Source organism: Crassostrea angulata, chromosome 6, assembly GCF_025612915.1.
Source record: "Crassostrea angulata isolate pt1a10 chromosome 6, ASM2561291v2, whole genome shotgun sequence".
Taxonomy (NCBI): domain Eukaryota; kingdom Metazoa; phylum Mollusca; class Bivalvia; order Ostreida; family Ostreidae; genus Magallana; species Magallana angulata.
In genome coordinates this window covers 17841303-17862621 of record NC_069116.1, presented here as the reverse complement: position 1 = coordinate 17862621, position 21319 = coordinate 17841303, and the positions used below count along the sequence as shown (strand labels likewise).

The 21319-nt window shown below is 32.9% G+C and overlaps 1 protein-coding gene across 4 annotated transcripts; it reads left to right on the top strand.

The window, feature by feature from the left end:
- Positions 1–1656: 1656 nt before the first annotated feature.
- Positions 1657–19380, top strand: LOC128186490 (transient receptor potential cation channel subfamily V member 4-like). Of its 4 annotated transcripts, none has more exons than XR_008243957.1 (6): positions 1657–1881; positions 2305–2382; positions 2659–2747; positions 3616–3661; positions 3897–4019; positions 18546–18664. XR_008243957.1 is itself a non-coding variant. In XM_052856280.1 (6 exons), the coding sequence occupies exons 5-6, from the start codon at positions 3971–3973 to the stop codon at positions 18876–18878; spliced, it is 2271 nt and encodes a 756-aa protein (XP_052712240.1). In that variant the 5' UTR covers positions 1657–1881; positions 2305–2382; positions 2659–2747; positions 3616–3661; positions 3897–3970; the 3' UTR covers positions 18879–19380. The 4 variants fall into 4 exon arrangements, 3 of the variants coding, with proteins under 3 accessions (XP_052712240.1, XP_052712241.1, XP_052712239.1); XM_052856280.1 differs by having other exon boundaries at positions 16657–19380; XM_052856281.1 differs by having other exon boundaries at positions 3510–3661; positions 16657–19380.
- The last annotated feature ends 1939 nt before the right edge of the window (positions 19381–21319 follow it).

Here is a 21319-nt window from a genome sequence, read left to right as displayed (position 1 = left end):
TTTTGAAATTACATGTACTTAAGAAATCGTGTTGTGTTTCAATAAATATCGATAAGTTTTGACATTTTATGGATTTTTATTTTGATATTCTCTAAAATATGATGGTTTTATGTGATGGAGGAAGTACATTGTATTTTGTTTAAAACAGCTGTTAAATTTTGAACAAGTTCTCTTTTATTTCAGGATATTGTTTAATTGAAGTCAATTTACTTGATGTTCATTTTTTCGCGTTTCTAAAAAGACAGGGCTACTGATCAGGATAATATGGTTTTAAACATTAATTTTTGTTTGTTTGTTTATTTATTTATTTGTTTAATTTATTTCGTTCTACATCGTCAGATTGTTTAAGTTCTTTTGTGGTTATTAAATGCGTTTTTAAATGATCGTCTTTTGTGTTTTTTTTAAGTATCTCAGAGTGAATAACACATTATCACATTGACAACTCAAGAAATATCGATTGATTTTGAAGACGACATAAATTCAAAGAAGTCTGTGGTCGCCATAATATTTTCGATTGTTCTACAGCTGCTAGTGGGGTACATATACAGGTTCCTATTAAACCTACGGAAAAAATATAGTCGGCGGCATTTCGAATGAAGAGGTCAGGTTGTATGGACTTCTAAATCCATGAACATGTAAAGACAATCTAAACTTTATTTAACACTAAAAAACTATTACGATTGCAAAACATAGTTTATATAATAGTTCAATTTTGACGATTTGTTATCTACGATCAAAAATATTAATATAGTTTCACGATTTGTAAAACTCCGATTAACAACTCTAAAGTAACTCTTAAATAAAGCTTACCATTTAATAATGTTTTACAGATTAAAACTATAGTTAAATAACAGTTAAAGTGTCCGAAGCACAAATTGAGATCATTGTTTTATTATCTATTTTATATGCATAAGATAGTTTACTTTTTGCATTTTTGAATGACTGATCAACATGTGAACGTTAAAGTTTATCAGAGATACAGTGGGGAGATTTCATTGTAATGTAAACAAAGCCCGAGTCTTATATTTGTTAACAAATAATTTAAAGTAAGGAATGACTGGTAGTAAACAAGATAATCTGATTCAATGCGTTGATAAATACTATCATCAGAAAAAGCAACATTTGAATAAAGATTATAACAATATGGCAGTTATGTAAACAATACCAGGCTCTAGCTTTGTTTACAAAACAAAAAATTGCTTGGAACTCAAGTTTTGACTTTCAAAGTTTGATGAAGCATTAAAAAAACCTATAATAACTATTCTAAATATTTTGAAATATATTATTTAATCTCAAATCGCGTCTAGTTCTCTCCTCGAAATATCATTTACGGTCGATAATTATTGAAACTGTGTTAGCTCATATTTCTGAATCTGGCATGCCATAAACGACTGTTGCCTAAACGTCCTGGTACCTAAACATCTTGTTGCCTAAACGCTATTTGCTGGCGCAGAAAGATCTTGGAACTTAAACGTATTGATGCCTAAAAATCCAGTATTTGATGTTTTCGATACTAGTGGTAAATTACCTTGGCAAATGTATTAAAGATGAAATTCAATGTGAAATTTTAATATTACTCCGTTAATGATTGCTTTTCACTTTACTAAGGGCCTTGAAGCAAATAATCCCTTTATCAAATCAATACCTCAAAACCTGTTTCATGTCACGATTTGCATTCTTTCAATGATAACGCTAAAATGTGCGCAGTAGTTTTCACAGAGAAATTGAACTTTGTACATGTACTTCTACCAATCAGAATTTAAAAGAATTCAATAGTCTAGAATCGTTAGTTATTTTTTGAGTCCAAATGACGCTGTCTGAAACATAACACTAATAATTTGTTGTTTTTGAAAATACCTACTAGAATACTACAAAACTTGGGTGAGTATTGAAACTTTTTTCTCTCTTTCAGAGGTGAACAAAATAATGTTAAATGAATTTATTTGATTTATCGGAATTTTTATCAGAATTTTTTTAACTATTCAACAAAATTCCAAATTATGCAACATTCAAATAATTGCTTTCTCTCACAATGCCAAGAATTATGCATTTGAAAGTAATAAGTTGCTGGTGTAAAACCATAATCAAGGTCATTCAGCATTAGCTACCGAACGTCATAGATCTTGCCTGTATATGCTTGTTCTTATGACATCATTCTGTCATTTGAAAGACGAGCATTTATCACGAAAAGGTCCAAGTGATCAATGATATACAGAATAAAATCACGTACTTAATCGATTTATTTTGTTATGATAGATTAAAAATAGATTTTTGTGATAATATTTTACGTGTCTTAACGTGCAGACTGAACAGATATTCAACATAAGAAGAGGGGGAAATAGTCAAGAATCATTTTAAATTGTGACGCAGACCATATTCAGGGTATGTAATTTGGGTAAATAATCAAATTGTTTTTATCATGATTGCTTTTGTAATTAGTAGATTTGGTATATGTTTGCAAATGAGTATCTTAGAAGAAAAAGATTTCCCATTCCTGAAAAATATCCCGTTTTTTGCCAAAGATAATAAAATCGATCTTTACGTATATGTATATCCAGAATGCCTGATAATGTTGATGTTTTGTTAATTTTTCTCTTTCAAAGGAGTGGAACAGGTCAGTGTTTTCAAATGTCTCTTTATTATTTATTTCTGACGCAGATATTTTGGTAAAGGCCTTTTGAAAATACAAATCTTGGAAGTTGTGACCAGAAAAGAAAAAAAAAACCTGACTACATAAGAGAAGAAAAGTGAGTATTCGAAAGATATATCCCACACTCGTTCAAGAATGGCAAACAATTGAGTCTTATGTCTAATCAAGATTAAAAAAATGAATCGAATTGTCTTCGTGTACCCTGAACACTTCAAATTGATATTAATACAGATAAATTAATGGTTCCTTAATAGTCATTTAAATATAGAATTAAATTTTCTTAAGGTTAAATATCTATTCCCCACCCCCATCATTTTAACTAACTTTTAAATACATGAAGTATGATGTCGAAACCATATATTTCTTTCACATTAAACAGAAAATAGATCTATCTGCAAGTTTTGCAAAAAATTGTATCTTTTTGTATTCAAATTTTGACTTTGGGAGTATTGAACGCATGTCTGCTCAAGTACCAATATAATCATTCTCGTCATATTAACTATCGTTCACATTGTATTTAAATCTCTCTTTAAAACTTGAACACAAAGGCGAAAAACACACAATACTGCATAATGTCTTCAAAGCACAAGATAACTTTTAATCAGATAAGAAATATATGTAACCAACTTCGATTTCTTTGACTCTGCTATATGAGAAATTGTTTACTCAGATGTATTGCATTATATTTCTAAAGGGATTCTACATCCAGATTTGAATACAATATCTAGTACTAAAGAACCATTTTATGTAGGAAATATAATTAATTTAAAGAATTTGCTTGGTAGCAATATTTAGTATCATAAACGCTATTGAAATTAAAAATTTTCATTGAAATATTTTATTATTTATCATTAATCAGACTAAACTGCGACAATAACAAAAATAGATTGTTAAGAAGGATAAACAAGGCATAGATCTATGAGGCTTTTAACTTAAACGTCTTAACCGATCGATGTACTTGACAGGTGCCATGTAACAAAGTACGAGTAGGAACATCTGAACGTAAATCAGGTCAGTGTCGAAAAGCTGAATTGGTGAAATCAATATTTGTTAAAAAAATTTAATCAGAGATATGAAATATCTGCCTGTTTACTTGACATATATACAACAATGTTGAATAAACGAAGGAAATATATCCAAAATATTGAATAGTATATAAATATGTGAGTATTCCTTATCGTTAAGGAGTTTGTTATATTTTAAGATGTAGATGTATTTAAAGATATTAATATGCTTTGCCAAGCAGTAATAGATGAAAGAGGTCCAGTGCAGAACAAAGATCAAAGTTCAAATAAAGAAAAGGCCACACGCAAATCAACCATGAATGCTTCAACAAATGTAAATTACAATGATTTCCAAAATTGCCAAGGTAATCATATAGTTCATTCACGTGAAAGTTCAAATATTTATTTATAATAATACGCCGCCATAAAAAAACGACATGTCAGATTATTGGTGGTGTTACTACAATGTTTATACAATATATATTTTTTAAAGTTCGTATTTTTAAAAAATAAATCGAAAGTTTTTTTTTAGATAAAAAGATAAAACAAAAGAAATTAAAAAACCCAAAAAATCAAAACAAAACAAAAAAACCCCCAAAAAACAAATACAAAAACCAAACAAAGAAAAAAATAATAATCAGTGTTTACGTGTGACAACTCGTTGGAGCACGTATGATCTTGAGTTTACTAAGATTTGAAAGGGAAAAGAGTGCATAATATTTCAAAGAGTAGATTACAATTTTTTCCAAGTGTTTTTATACTGAGTGAAATTACAGTTTTTTAAAAGTAATTTTCAATACGGATTGGAGTGTTTTCCATCAGTTTGACATCCTGCACGCCTCGGTCGGTATTCTTTTGTTTCATCGGGAACTTCATCTTCCCTGTTTTCACCAGTATCATCATCTCGACTCTCATCTCCTAGGGTTTCTTGTTGTGATGTGATGTCCATAGCCCTGTCAACAATCACCTTACTATCACTATTCTCTTCAACCTCTTCATCGGTATCCAACAGTGATTCTTGTAACATTACGCCTTGGTCTGATCTGTCTGCAAGCTGAATCGAGTATACATTTTCTCCAGGTCTTGTAATCACTTTATAAGGTACGGATGACCATGTGTATTTTGTTTTTTTTGCCTCTTTTACAATTGGTGCTTAAGCTATTTACAACACTTTACGCGAGCAATTGCATTTGTTGCACGAGCCCTTGCATTCGATGCATGCCTTTTAGTGGTCGCATCAAGTCTCCTCAAAATAGTGGACTTGCTCTCTCCCTATTCAGAATTCAAGCAAGATCATTTGAACGAACATGTTACATTGTTTTTGTGCACTCGCAAGAACGATTCACGATTCTTGTAAGATTAAGTTCAAATGTTTACGCGTGTGTTGTGCGACCATAAGACAGTTGCTCAACCTGACTCATGTAATTTTGCAACGTTTTAATATCATTGCAAGCTTTATCGGTTTCAGCTTCCATGCTTTGTCACTAGTATTAGTCTTAATTGCTAACTGACAAAAAGAGCGAAAATAAAATGCAAACGGGGGCGAATAGTTCCCTTATACATTATACACTGTATAAACATATCTGTTTAAGCCCACAATTGACCTTGATTTTGGCTGTAGTTTTTGCTTCTTGGGCGGTATCTTCTCTTGCATTCAACCATTTCAATTGAAGAGAGACGGAACATGCGATATATATACCCCTTTTCTGACTCGCTTGAGCATTCGTACAATAAAACGCAGTAATGGACGAGCGCCGTTCATTCGTCCGATTATCTGGTCATTGGTACGATCCTATCATATAATCTTACACTTCCTTTCAGTGTACATCAGTCGCATATGGACGCAAGAGATATCACAAGATTCAATGCATTTACATCGCACTACGGTCGCTCTGAATCGTGCGAGGTTCGTATGAGTACTTTTTCGCATCATATTCGTTATGGTATGATGAGCCACGGATGTAAGCGGATTTCAGCACATTACTAAAAACGCCATTTCTAAATTTTATAAAACTTATTTTCTGCGCATGCTCAATAAACAAATCAATTCGTACATAGAATATTTCTTCTAATATGACATCTCCCTTTTTTCAAGAGAATTGGAAATTGACTTTACACAATAAATTTTATGTTTTTACCACATTGTACACAAATAATGACAATTAACTGAAGAGCCAAAATGTCTTATGTTGGTTTGGTAAACACATTGACAGAATATTGTCTTTAATTGTCTAAATTACATTCCATAACTGCATATATAATGACTGTCATGATATATAATATCAAATTAAAAACAACAGATATTCAAAGATTCAGTATTTGTTTTGGTTTAACAATCCTGCCTGACCTGGTAACATGTGGCTTGTCATTTTGTACTGGTTTAGACAAAGTTAATAGGTTGGTCACTTAATGTGTTAGTAGACATGGGTTGGACATTGTCTGGGTCAAATGTCTTGGTTTCAGGTTCGGTAACAGGCTGTGGTGATATTATTGAAATATTTGGGGTTTCAATATCACTTTCTGCCTTTTCCCTTGACCTAAAGATTTGTCTGCTATTTCTCCTTTAAACTGAGCAATTGTGTGTTTTAACAAGATATTACCAATCATTGTGAGATTCTAAGATAGTTGCTGGGGTCCATGTCTTGGAATTCAACTGAACTCTATATAACATTATCTCCCTTATTCAAAGGTGGTGATAATTTTGATCTCTTGTCATAATTTTGTTTTGATTTCACCTTATCACATAATGGGGTGTTTGACATCAAACTGGTCAGGTCCACGAGGTTTCAATGAGGGGTGCATAGGCAAGTCTGAACGTAACCTTCTAGACATGAGTAATTGAGATGGTAAAAGACCAATACTGAGGGGTGTCGAACGATAAACAAGTTGTGTCCATCTTTCTAAGACTTTGTCAACAGATCTTTGGCAGTCTGGACAATTCGTTCAACGAGTCCATTAGACTGGGGATATCTGGGACTAGAAATTCTGTGGTTAAAGTTCCACTGGAGAGCAAAATCCCTATATTCATGACTAAAGTATCGTGGACCATTATCTGATACTACTTTCTCAGGAATACCATTTCTAGAGAATGATTATTGTAGTTTAGAGATAACACTCTGACTAGTTGTGTTTGGAAGTTTAAAGATTTAAAAAAAAATCTACTGTTATAACCTACTACTACATGAAAATCCTGATCTTCCCATGTGAAAAGATTAGTGGCAACAACCTGCCATGGATATTCAGGTTCTTCTGGTTCCCTAGGTTTTAAGTTGCGGTTGGTAAGGCATGTAGTGCAAGTAAGAACCATATCACGTACTTGTGATATACCAGGCCAATAACATAGAGTCTCGGGTCCGTCTAAGGGTTCTCTCTACCCTACCCCTTCTGTGTTGTTTATGCAACATTTCATATTGCATTGACCTTGGAATGAAAATTCTATTTCCTATCATAACTAACTGATCTATAACAGACAATTCATTTCTTCAATTCCAGAAATCTCTTACAGAGAGTGCACATTGAGCTATATGCTCTGGCCAACCGTTTAGGATAGCACTCATTAAGGTAACTAACTGGGAATCTTGAACAGTTTCTGACCTATTTCTGTCAAGACAAATTCAAACCTAGACGATGATAGCATCCTCAATGAAGCAGTTACCTCTGACAAGCTTGGCGTAAATTTTGCTAAATAGGTAATCATACCTACTGTAACACAGTCTCTAGCAACACCTTGAACGGAAATTATACGACCTAAATAGTCTACTTCTGTATGACAAACAGCAAGTTTATCAGGATTAAGCTTTAAGCCTTTTTCTCTGCATCGTTGCAGAACCGCACGCAAGTTTGTATCATGCTTTGCTTTGGTCTTGGTAAACAAGAACATCGTCAACTATAGCGACTAAACCTGGTAAATCTTCAAAGCATTCATCAATTTTGCGTTGAAATTCATCTTAGGATGACTTTAGACCAAAGGGAAGTCTTAGAAATCTATACCTATCATAAGGGTATTGAAAGTAGTCAACATGCTAGACTTTTCTGTGGGTTTCAATGTCCAATAGCCACTACGAGCATCTAGTAGTGTAAAGTACTTTGCTTTACAGAGCTGTGGAAGAACGTCTTTGGGAGTTTTTATGAGGTAGTGTGGGCGACGAATAGCCTTATTTAGATCTCATGGGTCTAAACAAATTCTAAGTGATCCGTTTGGATTTTCAGGTATAACCAGGGAATTAACCCATTGGGGTGATTTTTTTTACCTTTGTAATTACCTTGACCTTTTTCATCCTCTCTAATTCTACCTTAAGCTTTATATATATAACCTGCGGGACCCTACGGGTTGGATGAATAGCTGTTTGTATAGTTGGGTCAAATTCAATCTTACCTTCATCTGGGAAAAAACCTATGCCTGTAAATATATCTTGGTATTCGGCGAGTACTGTATCTTAATCAAGGGACTTGGAAGGTGGGGTCAGATTTACTGAGTCAACTAGTTTTACAAGTCCTAGGTTTAAACATGACGGTAACCCCAAGATAGTTGGAGCCTGTGGATCAATGACATGAAAGTCTGTCTGTACCCTTCGACTCTTGCAATCAAAATCTAGACTGCAAACACTTACTGACTTACGTGGGGGAACCCCCATCCCCTAAAAATATTGGGCTGGACGGAGAGAGCATGATACTTGCGTACGTCTAAATACATTGATGGGGAATACATTTACTTGAGAACCTGTGTCTAGTTTACATTTTACAGTGCTGTTTGACCCTGCATGTAATACATTCAATTTAGCAAATGCTTCACTATTTGTGACACTTGTACATGATTTTCCAATGCAATCAGTAAATAAACCATCATATGATCAACATTTTCAAATGATTGACACACATCATCATATTCATCTACACCACTATATTCATGAATTTCACAAACACTTTTGCACACTATTGAGAAATGATTCCATCATCGGCATTGGGTACACTGTTTTCCTTTTGCAGGACATCGGGCATCTTTGTGATGGTCCAAACCAAAATTCTGACACTTATCTTGATGCGCGAACGCGTTGTCTTGTCCTCAGTGATGATCTCGTCCTATATGAGAAGTCTCCTGCGCGACGGTACTTAGATATGTGAGCATGAATGTTTCCTCGGCCACGTCCCCGAAAATGAGGTCTGCCACGAGTCACTACATTGACATCCTTCAAAATGGTGGAATTATCTGTTCCAGGCGGCCCCATCGTCTTAAGCTGCTGCTGCGAGTATTCAAAATTCTGAGCAATTTGGATTGCTTTCTCCAATATGAGTTGTGCCCCTTCGTTGATCAGTCTCTCGCACCTTAGCTGAGTTTGTGCCAAATACAAGGCGGTCTCTAATCATCTCATCATCTGCTCTACCAAACGCACAGCCTTTCGTTAATTAAATAGACGCATGTGGGTTATATAATGCTCCACATCTCGTGCACCTTGTGTTTCGTTATTGAAAATATATCTCGAAGAGACTGGATTGTGCTTGGGATGTACGTATTCTTGAAATTTCATGAAATGTACTTCTAGCGATTTACCTTCATCTTCGCTGAGAGTCCAAATATTGTAAACATCTCGGTCCTTTTCTCCTGTCCATAGAAGTAAATATTAGAATCTTCAGTTTCTTTTATCAGCAAGAGGTCCTTCAAAAATATGTTCCACGTGCTGTCTCGATTTCTTCCACGCCTCGAGTTGGTTTGATGCGTCCTATTGAATCTTCGTTGATCAGTCTCTCTCACCTTAGCTGAGTTTGTGCCAAATACAAGGCGGTCTCTAATCATCTCATCATCTGCTCTACCAAACGCACAGCCTTTCGTTAATTAAATAGACGCATGTGGGTTATATAATGCTCCACATCTCGTGCACCTTGTGTTTCGTTATTGAAAATATAACTCGAAGAGACTGGATTGTGCTTGGGATGTACGTATTCTTGAAATTTCATGAAATGTACTTCTAGCGATTTACCTTCATCTTCGCTGAGAGTCCAAATATTGTAAACATCTCGGTCCTTTTCTCCTGTCCATAGAAGTAAATATTAGAATCTTCAGTTTCTTTTATCAGCAAGAGGTCCTTCAAAAATATGTTCCACGTGCTGTCTCGATTTCTTCCACGCCTCGAGTTGGTTTGATGCGTCCTATTGAATCTGCGGTTTCGAAATACCTGCTAGATCCATTTTGCGATCATCGTTTTCTATGAAACTATAATTCTGACACCATGTTATGGTATGATGGTCCACAGCGGATTGCAGCACATTACAAACAAGCATTCTGAGAGTATTGCATAAGCAATACACGTCCCCTACCGGTTTGTATTATTCTATGAAAGCTTCCAAGCACACAACTATTTCAGAGCTATTGTAAACGAGATGTCATGCTTTAATCAGAGATAAAAGAACAGAGGAAATTAAAACTATATAGTTGATATAGAAATTAAATAGGAAATAGGTAAAATAATACTCTTTATTTCATCTCCTGTAATTTCGCCAAGTCTATTCTGTATTCGCTGGTAAAAATTTGTGAAAACAATGCACTGTTATGCACAATATCATTTCTTACCGTCTTCTGTACCCCGAATCAAACCAAACAGTTAAACAGCCCAACCCGACAACGAACCCGATTGTAATAATAATACAAAAAACCCTGCCGAATAAATTTACAACACAATGCTTGACGCTATTTTATAGAATTTATTTGTTCGTTAGAAATGATAAAAGGAATGGTACAGAAAAAGGAATGGTTCAAGTAACGCACGATATTATTACTGACTACATACTGACCTCGTTTATTCAGTTACACACCGAACCCGATAACGAACCCGAAAATTAAAAAATTGGAATATAAAAAATTAATTTTCTCGAAAATATGTCAATCAGACGCTACAAAAGTGTAAACTTGATCTGTAGTTTGACATTTTGAAGCTGTTCAGCAAGTTTCATATTATTCCTCAAATGCATAAAGAAAAAAAGTGTGGAAAACTGAAGTGGGACAGACAGACGGACTGACGGACGGACAGACAGACAGACGGACGGACGGACGGACAGACGGACTGACGGACGCAGAGGAAAGCTATAGTCCCCTCCGGTGAAACCGGTAGGGGACTAATAACGACGTTTCTAACTTTTACAAAACTTTTTTCTGTGCATGCTCAAAAAAAAAATCAATTCGTACACAGAATTTTTTTTATACAGTGAGGTCGCCTTTTACGAATCACTAAGTAAATTCGCGTCGATAGAACGTAACCAAGCCCGAGATAAATTCATAATACAACATTATTTTATTGTACCATACTTGACTCATAACATCATATATTTCTTTCCCAACAACCACTGATTAAACAAAAAATATCGCTGTACTTTGATGAACAATGTGTTCTCCTTTAGCGGATCATTTTCTCCATTACCGAATCACGTGATATACAGCTGATTATTTTTTATTAGGGACAGCGTCGGAATTTATTTTTAAGTTTTAATATGATTTAAAGCATAAATAAGAAAAATGGAAAGGCTAATACTTTTTTCATTTTGAGTGAAGTGTTCATTCTATTGAACCCGACAATTCATGAAAAAATAACAATGAATTCAATGGTAAAAAAAAAATTACTGCATGATTTATAAACTTTAATCCACCAATTTATTAAAAATCATTTAATTTTTAGTCATTGTAAGTCATCAATATTGTTAATTTTATGAGATACATGTATATAAACATCTTTTCATGAAATTACAAAGAATTATACATGTAAAAGGATCGAGGAAAAAAAACGACATACGAGGGTTTTCCCAAAATTGCATAGACAAGTGACGTTATTCACTTCATAGAACTCACAGAATGATGAAGTTCGTGTCGCAACGGGTTTAAGTTATTTGCATTGAAATTATGTGTCGATATTAATTAAATACTGTATCAGATTGGGTTTTTATAACATATATGTACTACATCATAGATTTTTCATGCGGCGTAATGATACTTAGAAAAAAAAATAAACATATAGAAACTTGAAGAATATCGCGAGGAAAATTACCCATCGCATAAAAATTAAAAAAAAAATGAATTTCAATTTCTACCTTTTTTTTTTTTTTTTTTTTAATTTATTCCAAAAAATTAAGCCATTCCGAATTTTTTAAAGATTTCTTAGCACGTACGATAGAAAAGTTGAATTTGAATACACAACGGTAACTAATTATAAAAAAGGTTTCAAAAGATCTAGAAGCATATTCTAGGGCGATTTTAAAGTAAACAAAATGAAATACACAAAATTGCCTAGAAATGGTTTAGTAATTGTATAGTTAAGCAACAAAAGAAACCCCAAAAAACAAAAACAGGACCCAGTATTGACATCCAGCAAAAAAAAAAGAAAAAAAAGGAAAAGGAAAAGAAACCTCTACCGTTAGAAATGGAAGAACAGATACCAGGAAGACAGACGTTTTGAATCGGCGATCATTTGAACTATGAAATATTTTTAAACAAATCTAGAAATGTATAGTGAATGACTGAATGTGCAAGCTGGATAGGTGTTTAAGGAAAATAAATATTTTCCATGACATGTACATGTATGGAATCAGCGACCGTTTGTACTTATGAAATATTTTTAAAACGAAATTAAAAATGTATAATGAATCTGCAAACTGGATCCACGTTCAAGGAAAATTATATTTTTAGGAAATAAAGTACTATATGTCACTGAATACGAAAAACTTTAGTTTGTAAGGCAAGGGGTTTTAAATCAATAAATATCCGTATTAGTACAGGGAACTGGGGAAAGCAAAATATGGTTGAAATTATAATCGAATGGAAAAATGTTCTAGAAAATGGGAATGAGATGTGTTTTTAAAATCTTTTACTGTTGTTTCTAGGTTTTTATTAATTGAAGCAGATGTGCAAATAATCGTAGTGGTATCAATTAATTTTGATATGATCCCTCCATGATCCCCGCATCTCGGTGATTCGTTATTGGAACCCTGACTACCCACAACATATAGCTAATACAATTATTCTCTGATTAAGAAATTGTTTGACGCTTTCAGTGCTTGTAGACAGATAATTTTATTAAACATCTGTACCAAATATGCTTACATACAATGAGCCGTTCACATCAGTGCTCAACCGAAAAGTGAAAGTAGTCAGCTGCACGCTTGTTCATGTTTGTTTAGAAATTACGACATAAAACAAGATAAAATTTAATAATTTCATGATAAATAATTAAAACAAGAATAACTCTACATGACAGGGTATGTTAAGTTAAGTATTAAACATTTAAAGGAAAAATACAGAATTGTTTATCTGAAAGTGATTCGTTTATGGAGACGATTCGTTAATGGCAACCTCACTGTAATATGACAAAATTTACGAACCATATCTTATTTTTTCGGTCGCCCGAATATTTTCTCGCTTCTGCTCGTACGCCAATTGTGAAAGGAGCTTAAGGCACGATTTCTCACCAAACCTCTTGTTCCAATGTTGATCAGTGCTCTTTTGGTATTCTTATTTTAGATTCCTCTCCTACGTAGTGTATTTTTTTCAGTATTTATAGTAACTGAATTAGAGCTTCTCTTAATCTTTTACTGTGTTTAGAAATTGTAAATTTCATGTCCTATGGAGTATGTTTTTTTCCAGGGTGGGGACAAAATGGATGTATAGTGTTAATGCATATAATGTTTATAAATCCAACACCTGTAAGGAAAACTTAACTTAGGATTTTGTAGAGCAGGAAGCCCTCTACCAAAATTCTAAATGTCATGTCCCTCGAGGAAGGGGTTCTGATTCTAGGGCGGGGCTAATGTAGTCATATCGTGTTAATGCAATTAATGTTTAAAAATTGTCTTATTTACTTCTACTATCAAAATTTTTAATTTCATGTCTCCCAATGAAGGAATTTGAATCTAGAGAGGGTCCAAAACACTCATAGGGATAAGGGTTCTTAATGCAGGTTATGGTCATTTAATGTTAATGTATAGAAAATGTTTTTAAAAAATTGCTGATACAGAACAAAAACTGCCTCCATATTTAGAAAAAAAAACCATTAAGCTGTCATCTTTAATAATATTTTACATGAAAGACAAGGGTTATGGCTGAAAGGAGGGGGTATACATGTATATTTGTCTTATTATTTTGTTCTGCTCGGGAATTTCAATGAAAGAAATTAGTTTATACACACCTTTAGAAAAGAGAAAGAATGAAGCTGTCCAACGAAAGTTAAGATATTGTGAAAGCATTTGGAAAGTGTTCGGGGGAGGGTTGTAACCCTTATTTGAGTTATCTTCTCTTTCTTCTTCATAATGGCGTTATCTTCCCTTGCTTCTTTATAATGAAGTTATCTTTCTTTTGTTCTTCATATTTAGTAATTAATTAGAAGTTGTATGGTCAAAATAGTTTTGCAAGTATGTTTATCATTTGAAACAAAACAGTGTTTGAACTTTTAAAATAAAAAAGAAATAGACTTGTTTATAGTAAAGTAATAATTGGCTAACCTAAATAACTGATAGGCAGAACTTTAAAAATGACTTTTGTATAAATAACAGATGGTGATTAAATGTTAATGATAGTTGAAAATTGACAAGCTGGAACAGATTGAAGTGAATAACACATTAGAGCTTTAAATGCTGGTTTTAAAAAAAATGTTTCTGTTTGTCCCTGGGAATGGAAAATTGAAGGATGTTTAACATAAAGTTTACTAGCCACCTTGGCTTTGTTTTACTATGAAAACATATACACATAAAACCTGCCTTGAAGGTTAACAATTAAGGGAAAACTAATTTCTATCGTAGTCTTATACCTTATCAATTTCAGGTCATGCAGGTCTTTTCCTTAAACTTATAGGTTTCATAGTCCTTTTTGAAAGATTACAGACGGAGGTGGTCTCGTCATTACAATATTATGATTGTTTTACTTCAGAATGAAACGTAATTAAATGCAAATACGAGACTAAATTGTTTTTAACGTATGTTTTTGGACGCTTCTAAGAAGATTACGTCTGAGGACAGGTCTTGAACTCGGCCATTGCAGTAAGTTACACTCTCCACAATCATTCCAACATTTTTATACATAGTATCTTGAATTCGTAAACGAACTTAATTGTATCTAAAATATGGAATATGTAATTTATTTGATGCTGTGAGTTTAAGAATTTTGAAGTATCACAGAGTTTTAAAGCAGGTAAGTATTTCTTGTAAAAATGTTCTCAAATAGTTTATATTTAAGCTCCAGTGTCCAATACATTTCACCTTCACTCCTTCACCTTGGCTGTGGCGCTGTTGATTTTCTGATGTAAATTTCAGCTGAGTCTTGGTCCTCTTCCTTCACAGCTCGACTTTTCACTGAGAAGGTTCCAGTGTAGGATGGGATCCTGTGGGAGGCGTATTTTTAGATGGACAATTCTAAGACACGTCTTGTTATATCTTAACCAAGGTTTTCAGTTCATCTAGTTATATTCATTGTACGCGTTGATTTGATGTGCGTCCACACTATCTTCTTCTAGACCCATTTTATGGATGAACATGTTTCTGACGACCTTTGCTATACTTTTAGCGGTTTTGATTTTTGTGAATTTTTCATCAAGACTACTAATGATAATGTTATTTTCTAAAGCTCTTGTTTGCAATTTTGAAATTTGTTTTTCTTGACAAGTTATTCGAAATTTAGGTTTGACAATGTAGTCTCTCGGCAATCTAAGCTCTCTTCACATAGTTTCTTGTGCGTGTATGTATTCTGTGATTGTGTAAAGTGTGTCGTTCGCCTGTTCCTGTACTTGTCCCAAACTTTATTGTACTCCATCCTTACCCCTTAATTCCGTTGTGATTTCATCCATATAACGTCCCTGGGTTTCTTTTCAATGCATAAAACCTGCGAGGGTACTCTGTATACTATTTATACCTTTGCATTATTTCACGCATTTGGAACCCCTTCAGAACATTTGAGTCATTAGATTCATTAACGGTTTCCATTTCTTTCTTTTTTTTCTGACACCTAAAAGTGGTATGGGACATCTGTCAATATTGATGTGGATTAAAGTACATAATAATTGAAATACTTTCACCGGTTGAGAATTTTTAAACCTTACAATATTCAACTAAAAAAAAACTTTTAAAAATATTTGGAGAGGTAAAATTTGTAAAACCCCGAGCGGGATTCGAATTCATGACTTACAGATTCGTAGTAAACCCTTTAATTCACTACGCTATGCTGTTGGGTGACAATATTGAAAAAAGAAACTACTTATATAATTACACTCAACTTTATGTTTATTTCGACGAAAAATACGTCACAACATGGAAGTGTCCCATATTAACTTAAGGAGTATTTTTTTAGGGTTTGTACTAGCCATTGATTTTGTACATATTTACAGATAGTGCGACATCAATAAGGTACGGATACAGAAGCGCCATATAAGTAGTGTTCACTCACCTGGTATTGGTTTGTTTGTTTTTTTTCCACTCAGTCATTTACATTTCCACAAAAATTTACCTTCAAGTCCATTTACACACCCACAATGTCTCCACCTTTTAAGTTTACTTAAAATTACATATTCGTAAAATAAGAGTTTTTGCAGAACATTTCCCTTACGAATTTTATCCGCCCTTATATGTCGAGCATGCGTACACTATTTTGAGACAAATATGTACGAAATTCAACCTATTTCTCAACAAATGGACATAGAGAGGACACCCCTTTCTTTTTTCATTTTATCAAATCTTTAATATAGGTATGCAGCTGCGCAGTTCTACAGCTGTTCTAAGTGATTATAATGACATCATTTTGTTTTTGTATGCCTATTTTGCATACAAAACAACAGCTGGAACCTCATATGTATTGCTTTTTAAAATCTTTTTTCAACAGTGTTTGCCAGTTCTGGTCAGAATCGAGCCATATCAAGAAATGTTTATATTTTTATTCTCAATTGTATTAGATGTCAGCACATCTTCCTTAATGAAATAACTCATATTTTATTTTCACTCCAATAAGAACCTTTTCTGTTCAATTATATTTTAATATTACAGAGGAAGGCAAAATTAAAAACGACAAAGGAGATTCTGGAATAGAAAAATTAAAGGAAGTTCTAAGTCTTGGAAAGGAAAACGAAATTGTCGAGCATCTAAATAAAAATATAAAACCAAAAAGCCCAGAAGAAATTAAAATCCTTAATGAAGACGCAAAGAGGGAATTCAATGGAGAAACAATTTTACATATAGCTTTAAAGTTTCAGGATACAAACAAATTTGTAGAAGAAATATTAAAACATAGTAATGAGTTTTTGAAGGAACAAAGAATTCAAAGCAGCAATTTTAAAGGTCAGACAATCCTGCATGTTGCCATAGCAAAAGGGAATTTAGAGGCTGTCAAAATAATTCTTGAAAATACAAAAAATGAGGGAATTCAAAAGTTGCTCTGTACATGTGCAGTAGGTAGCAAATTCAAGAACACCGTTTTAATGGGACAGCTTCCTTTAAGTGTTGCAGCTCTTGCATGTAAGGAAAAAGATTTTCAAATAATCACTCATCTTCTCCTTCAAAAGGCTAAAATTTGGAACCAAAACGAGGACGGGGATACTGTTTTTCACTCCTTAATCAAATATGCTGATATATATCCTGAAAAGACCCAGCATTTAAAAAAAACATTCGAATTCCTTTGGGAAAAGTTTAACGAATACTGCCACGATACTACAACATCTTCAAATCCAACAGATATTCTTTTCTGGAAGAATAAGTCAGGCTCAACCCTGCTATGTTTATCTGCAAAACTTGGTGTCAATGAACTTTTTGAATTTGTTATCAATATCCAGGATGTCTATCGCATGACAAATATAAGGGATGGTCTTTTCGACATTAGAGAATACGATGTTACAGAATTCGATAGATTGATAAGTTATACGGAAAATGAAGAAAGTAATAAGAAAAATGAAGAAAATAAAAAGATAATCACAGTTTTAGAAAGTTTATTTGACTCCAGGTGTTCTCACAAAGAAGCATTTCAAATCCTGAACCAAGAATTGGTACGGTTTATTTTGCAAAGGAAATGGATGGCTTACCGGAAACCCCTTTTCATTTGGATGATCCTTCATTTAACATTTATTTCTTTGTTTACAGCATCATCTATAAAAAAATCTGAGATTTTGTTCTGTCCCACGAACAGTGAGACATCGCGTAACATTGGTGATTTTTTTTATGCAATGGTTGTTATAACTACGACGGTTGGAATAACTTACTTTATATTTGCTTTTTTGTGCATTATAACGTTAACAAAACGTTGTAAATTGGTATCACGAAAATCTGTTAATTTTGGATTAATGATGCATAATTTGGACTATATAGTTTGTTTGCTGGTAACAGCCATCAGTGCGCTGTTGGAGTCATGTTTGATTATTCTCAAACTACACTGGGACTATCACATTGTTTTTGCATTGATATCTAGCTGGTATTTCATGCTTTATTTTTCTCCATTTAGCAAACGCCTCGTTTCTTTTACACACATGATAAAATCTGGGTTTCTAGAGGATTTCTTACCTTTTGTTGTGGTTTTTGTAGGATTGTTGTTTTCGTTTACAGCAATGATGTATATGCTTTTCCGTGGAACTAATGATGTAGACGAGTTTGATACTTTTCCAAGCGCTCTTCTCACAATGTTTAACCTAGGCGTAGGTCTGAATGATATTGGCGTGCTAAGCCTGTCGCGGATCCCGTGGCTAGCATACACATTATTTGTAGTATTTGTAATACTTTCTTTCATTCATTTGTTTAATGCGTTGGTTGCTATTATGTCCCAGACATTTTCTGATGTACACGGTGATAGAAATTCTTTTCTTAAATACAACAAATTAAAAATGATAGAACTATTTGAAGACATAATTTTAGTTAAACCACTTGCAAAATGCTTACCTTTCGTGTTAAAGGCAAAACACTGGACACGGGAAAAGGAAGTAAAACTATCAACTCCGACAACAGATAATGCAAAAGAACAGAAAATGAAACGATATTGTTCGGAACTTCACTTGTTGGATAAAATGGATGAATACAATGACGACAAGGAGGAAAAGAAAAGATTAAGTAAATCAAGAATGGGGGATTTGACAAAATATTTGTATAACTATCAACATGTCAGTAAAAAGAAGACCACAGATCTGCAACGATCCAGCAAAATCAACCCTGAAAGGGAAGTAATATTCATTGTGCAAAAAACTAGCAAGTCTTCTCAATACCCAGAGGTGAATTCATATTTGGAATAAAATAATTTTTGACCGAGTGTATACTTTAATATGTAAATTACATGTAACAGCTTCAAATCTGTTAAACGCTCCACATCGTCTCGATTACATAACTGCTGTATTTGACTTTGTTAAAATCTGCACAGTTTTTACAATATCATAAAAAATTCATTCTAAAAAATGTTCTTGCCTTTTGCCTTGATAAATTTAATGTGTTTGTAGTTTAATGGTTCTCTTTTTTCTCATATCAAATTCGAAAAAAGATAAGCATAAAAATGATACAGATTTAGATATACTACTTAAAAATATTGAAACAATCTTGATCAGATTACGTTTGTAAATTTTGATTTATGTTTGCTTGTTTGAAAAGAATATATTTAGTAGCAAGTTTCTGTGAAATGTATAAATTATGTTTTTACCATAAGTAGTGATTATTTTAGGTTTCAATCCAATCAAACTAGGGTAGTAATAGAAGCATGAATTATCTTGTTTTTAAATGTTTCAAATAAAAAGCTTTAATTTTTGTTTGTTTTTTTATGGAGAAAGATTAATTGCCGTAAAGATTGATAAGGAAAATAACAAAAAAGTAATAACTGATACATGTAAATCCTATAAATATTTACATATTTAATTAATTTAAGGATATGATGTGTAAAGAGTGTTGGAATATAACCCGCAAATCACTGTCAAATAGTTTTACAGTCAGGCAGTATGTTCAGTACAGTATAATTTAGTGTGGTATAATTGGAAATTCTAAAATCACTCCTGGAAGAGTAACACGGGAACATATTATCAAATATATTTTGAGATTTACATAGTTACAAGTATGTGTAAGACGTAAATACAAAGCGACTTTTTAATTACCAAAAAAAAAAACAACTTTCTTACATTAAACTATTCTAAAGGTTTGTCATTTGATCATAAATAGTTGAATTTTCTCTTTTTTATAAACCATGCCTCAATGTACAAAATCTCTTATTAAGCCCTTAAATGTCTTCTTTAACATATTAATTATTAAGTAATATGTATATAGTAAAGCACATCTTGTACTATTCATTATTTTAGGAAAACGATTAAATTGATAATATTTCAGGACAACAAGTCGAATTATTAGATCTACACTTTAAAGATACCTATATAGTGTTGTTGATTCTATGCAGTGCTCTTATATATATATATATATATATATATATATATATATATATATATATATATATATATATATATATATATATATATATATATATAGTTAAAATCTATTTGCACAAGAAGTTAACTTCTGCATTGTTACAGTACTTTCGAACTACTATACAGATCAATATGGCTCTTATGTATCTTATTATGTTGTATGCACATTGGAAAAAATACATCTTTTTCAGCTTTGATTTAAAAATTAGGACAAGACTCTTTACTCATAATAATCTAAATATCAATGTCCTACTCCCTATTTACTTAAGAACGACGAGATATATGTCGAGGTTACCAAGTAGGTGAGAAAATGACTTAAAAGGCATTCATTGTCTAATGATAAAAAAAACATGTCTTTACCCTTTTGTCCAGATTTTCTTTGATGTTACGTTTTTTAATTCACAAATTTTATTTATTTTAAATGTTTATCTAGAGGTCGATTACTCTGATTTAAGAGTCAGTCATGGTGTTTTAAATTACTCAACTTACGTAATTTACCAATTCAAACAAGAACTGAAACAGATCAATATCTTCAAATCCCGATTGTGATGAATACAGATTTTTCACAGATTAAAAATCAAAGCTGAAAATATAGTGTTACTACTTCATAACAAAACTTTATTGTACTCCATACTTACCCCTTAATTCCGTTGTGATTTCATCCATATAACGTCCCTGGGTGTTTTATCAATGCATAAAACCTGCGAGGGTGCTCTGTATACTATTTATACCTTGCATTATTTCACGCATTTGGAATCCCTTCAGAACATTTGAGTCATTAGATTCATTAGCGGTTTCCATTTCTTTCTTTTTTTCTGACACCTAAAGGTGATATGGGGCATCTGTCAATATTGATGTGGATTAAAGTACATGATAATTGAAATACTTTCACCGGTTGAGAATTTCTAAACCTTACAATATTCAACTAAAAAAAAGCTTTTAAAAATATTTGGAGAGGTAAAATTTGTAAAACCCCGAGCGGGATTCGCATTCATGACTTTCAGATTCGTAGTAAACCCTTTAATTCACTACGCTATGCTGTTGGGTGACAATATTGAAAAAAGAAACTACTTATATAATTACACTCAATTTTATGTTTATTTCGATGAAAAATACGTCACAACATGGAAGTGTCCCATATTAACTTAAGGAGTATTTTTTAGGGTTTGTACTAGCCATTGATTTTGTACATATTTACAGTTAGTGCGACATCAATAAGGTACGGATACAGAAGCGCCATATAAGTAGTGTTCACTCACCTGGTATTGGTTTGT

Bases quoted from the DNA above. Each gene is read 5' to 3' on its own strand.
- LOC128186490 (XM_052856279.1), top strand. From the start codon at position 3,881: ATGCTTTGCCAAGCAGTAATAGATGAAAGAGGTCCAGTGCAGAACAAA. The intron at 4,020-16,656 runs GTAATCATATAG...TTAATATTACAG, and splicing joins TGATTTCCAAAATTGCCAAG to AGGAAGGCAAAATTAAAAAC.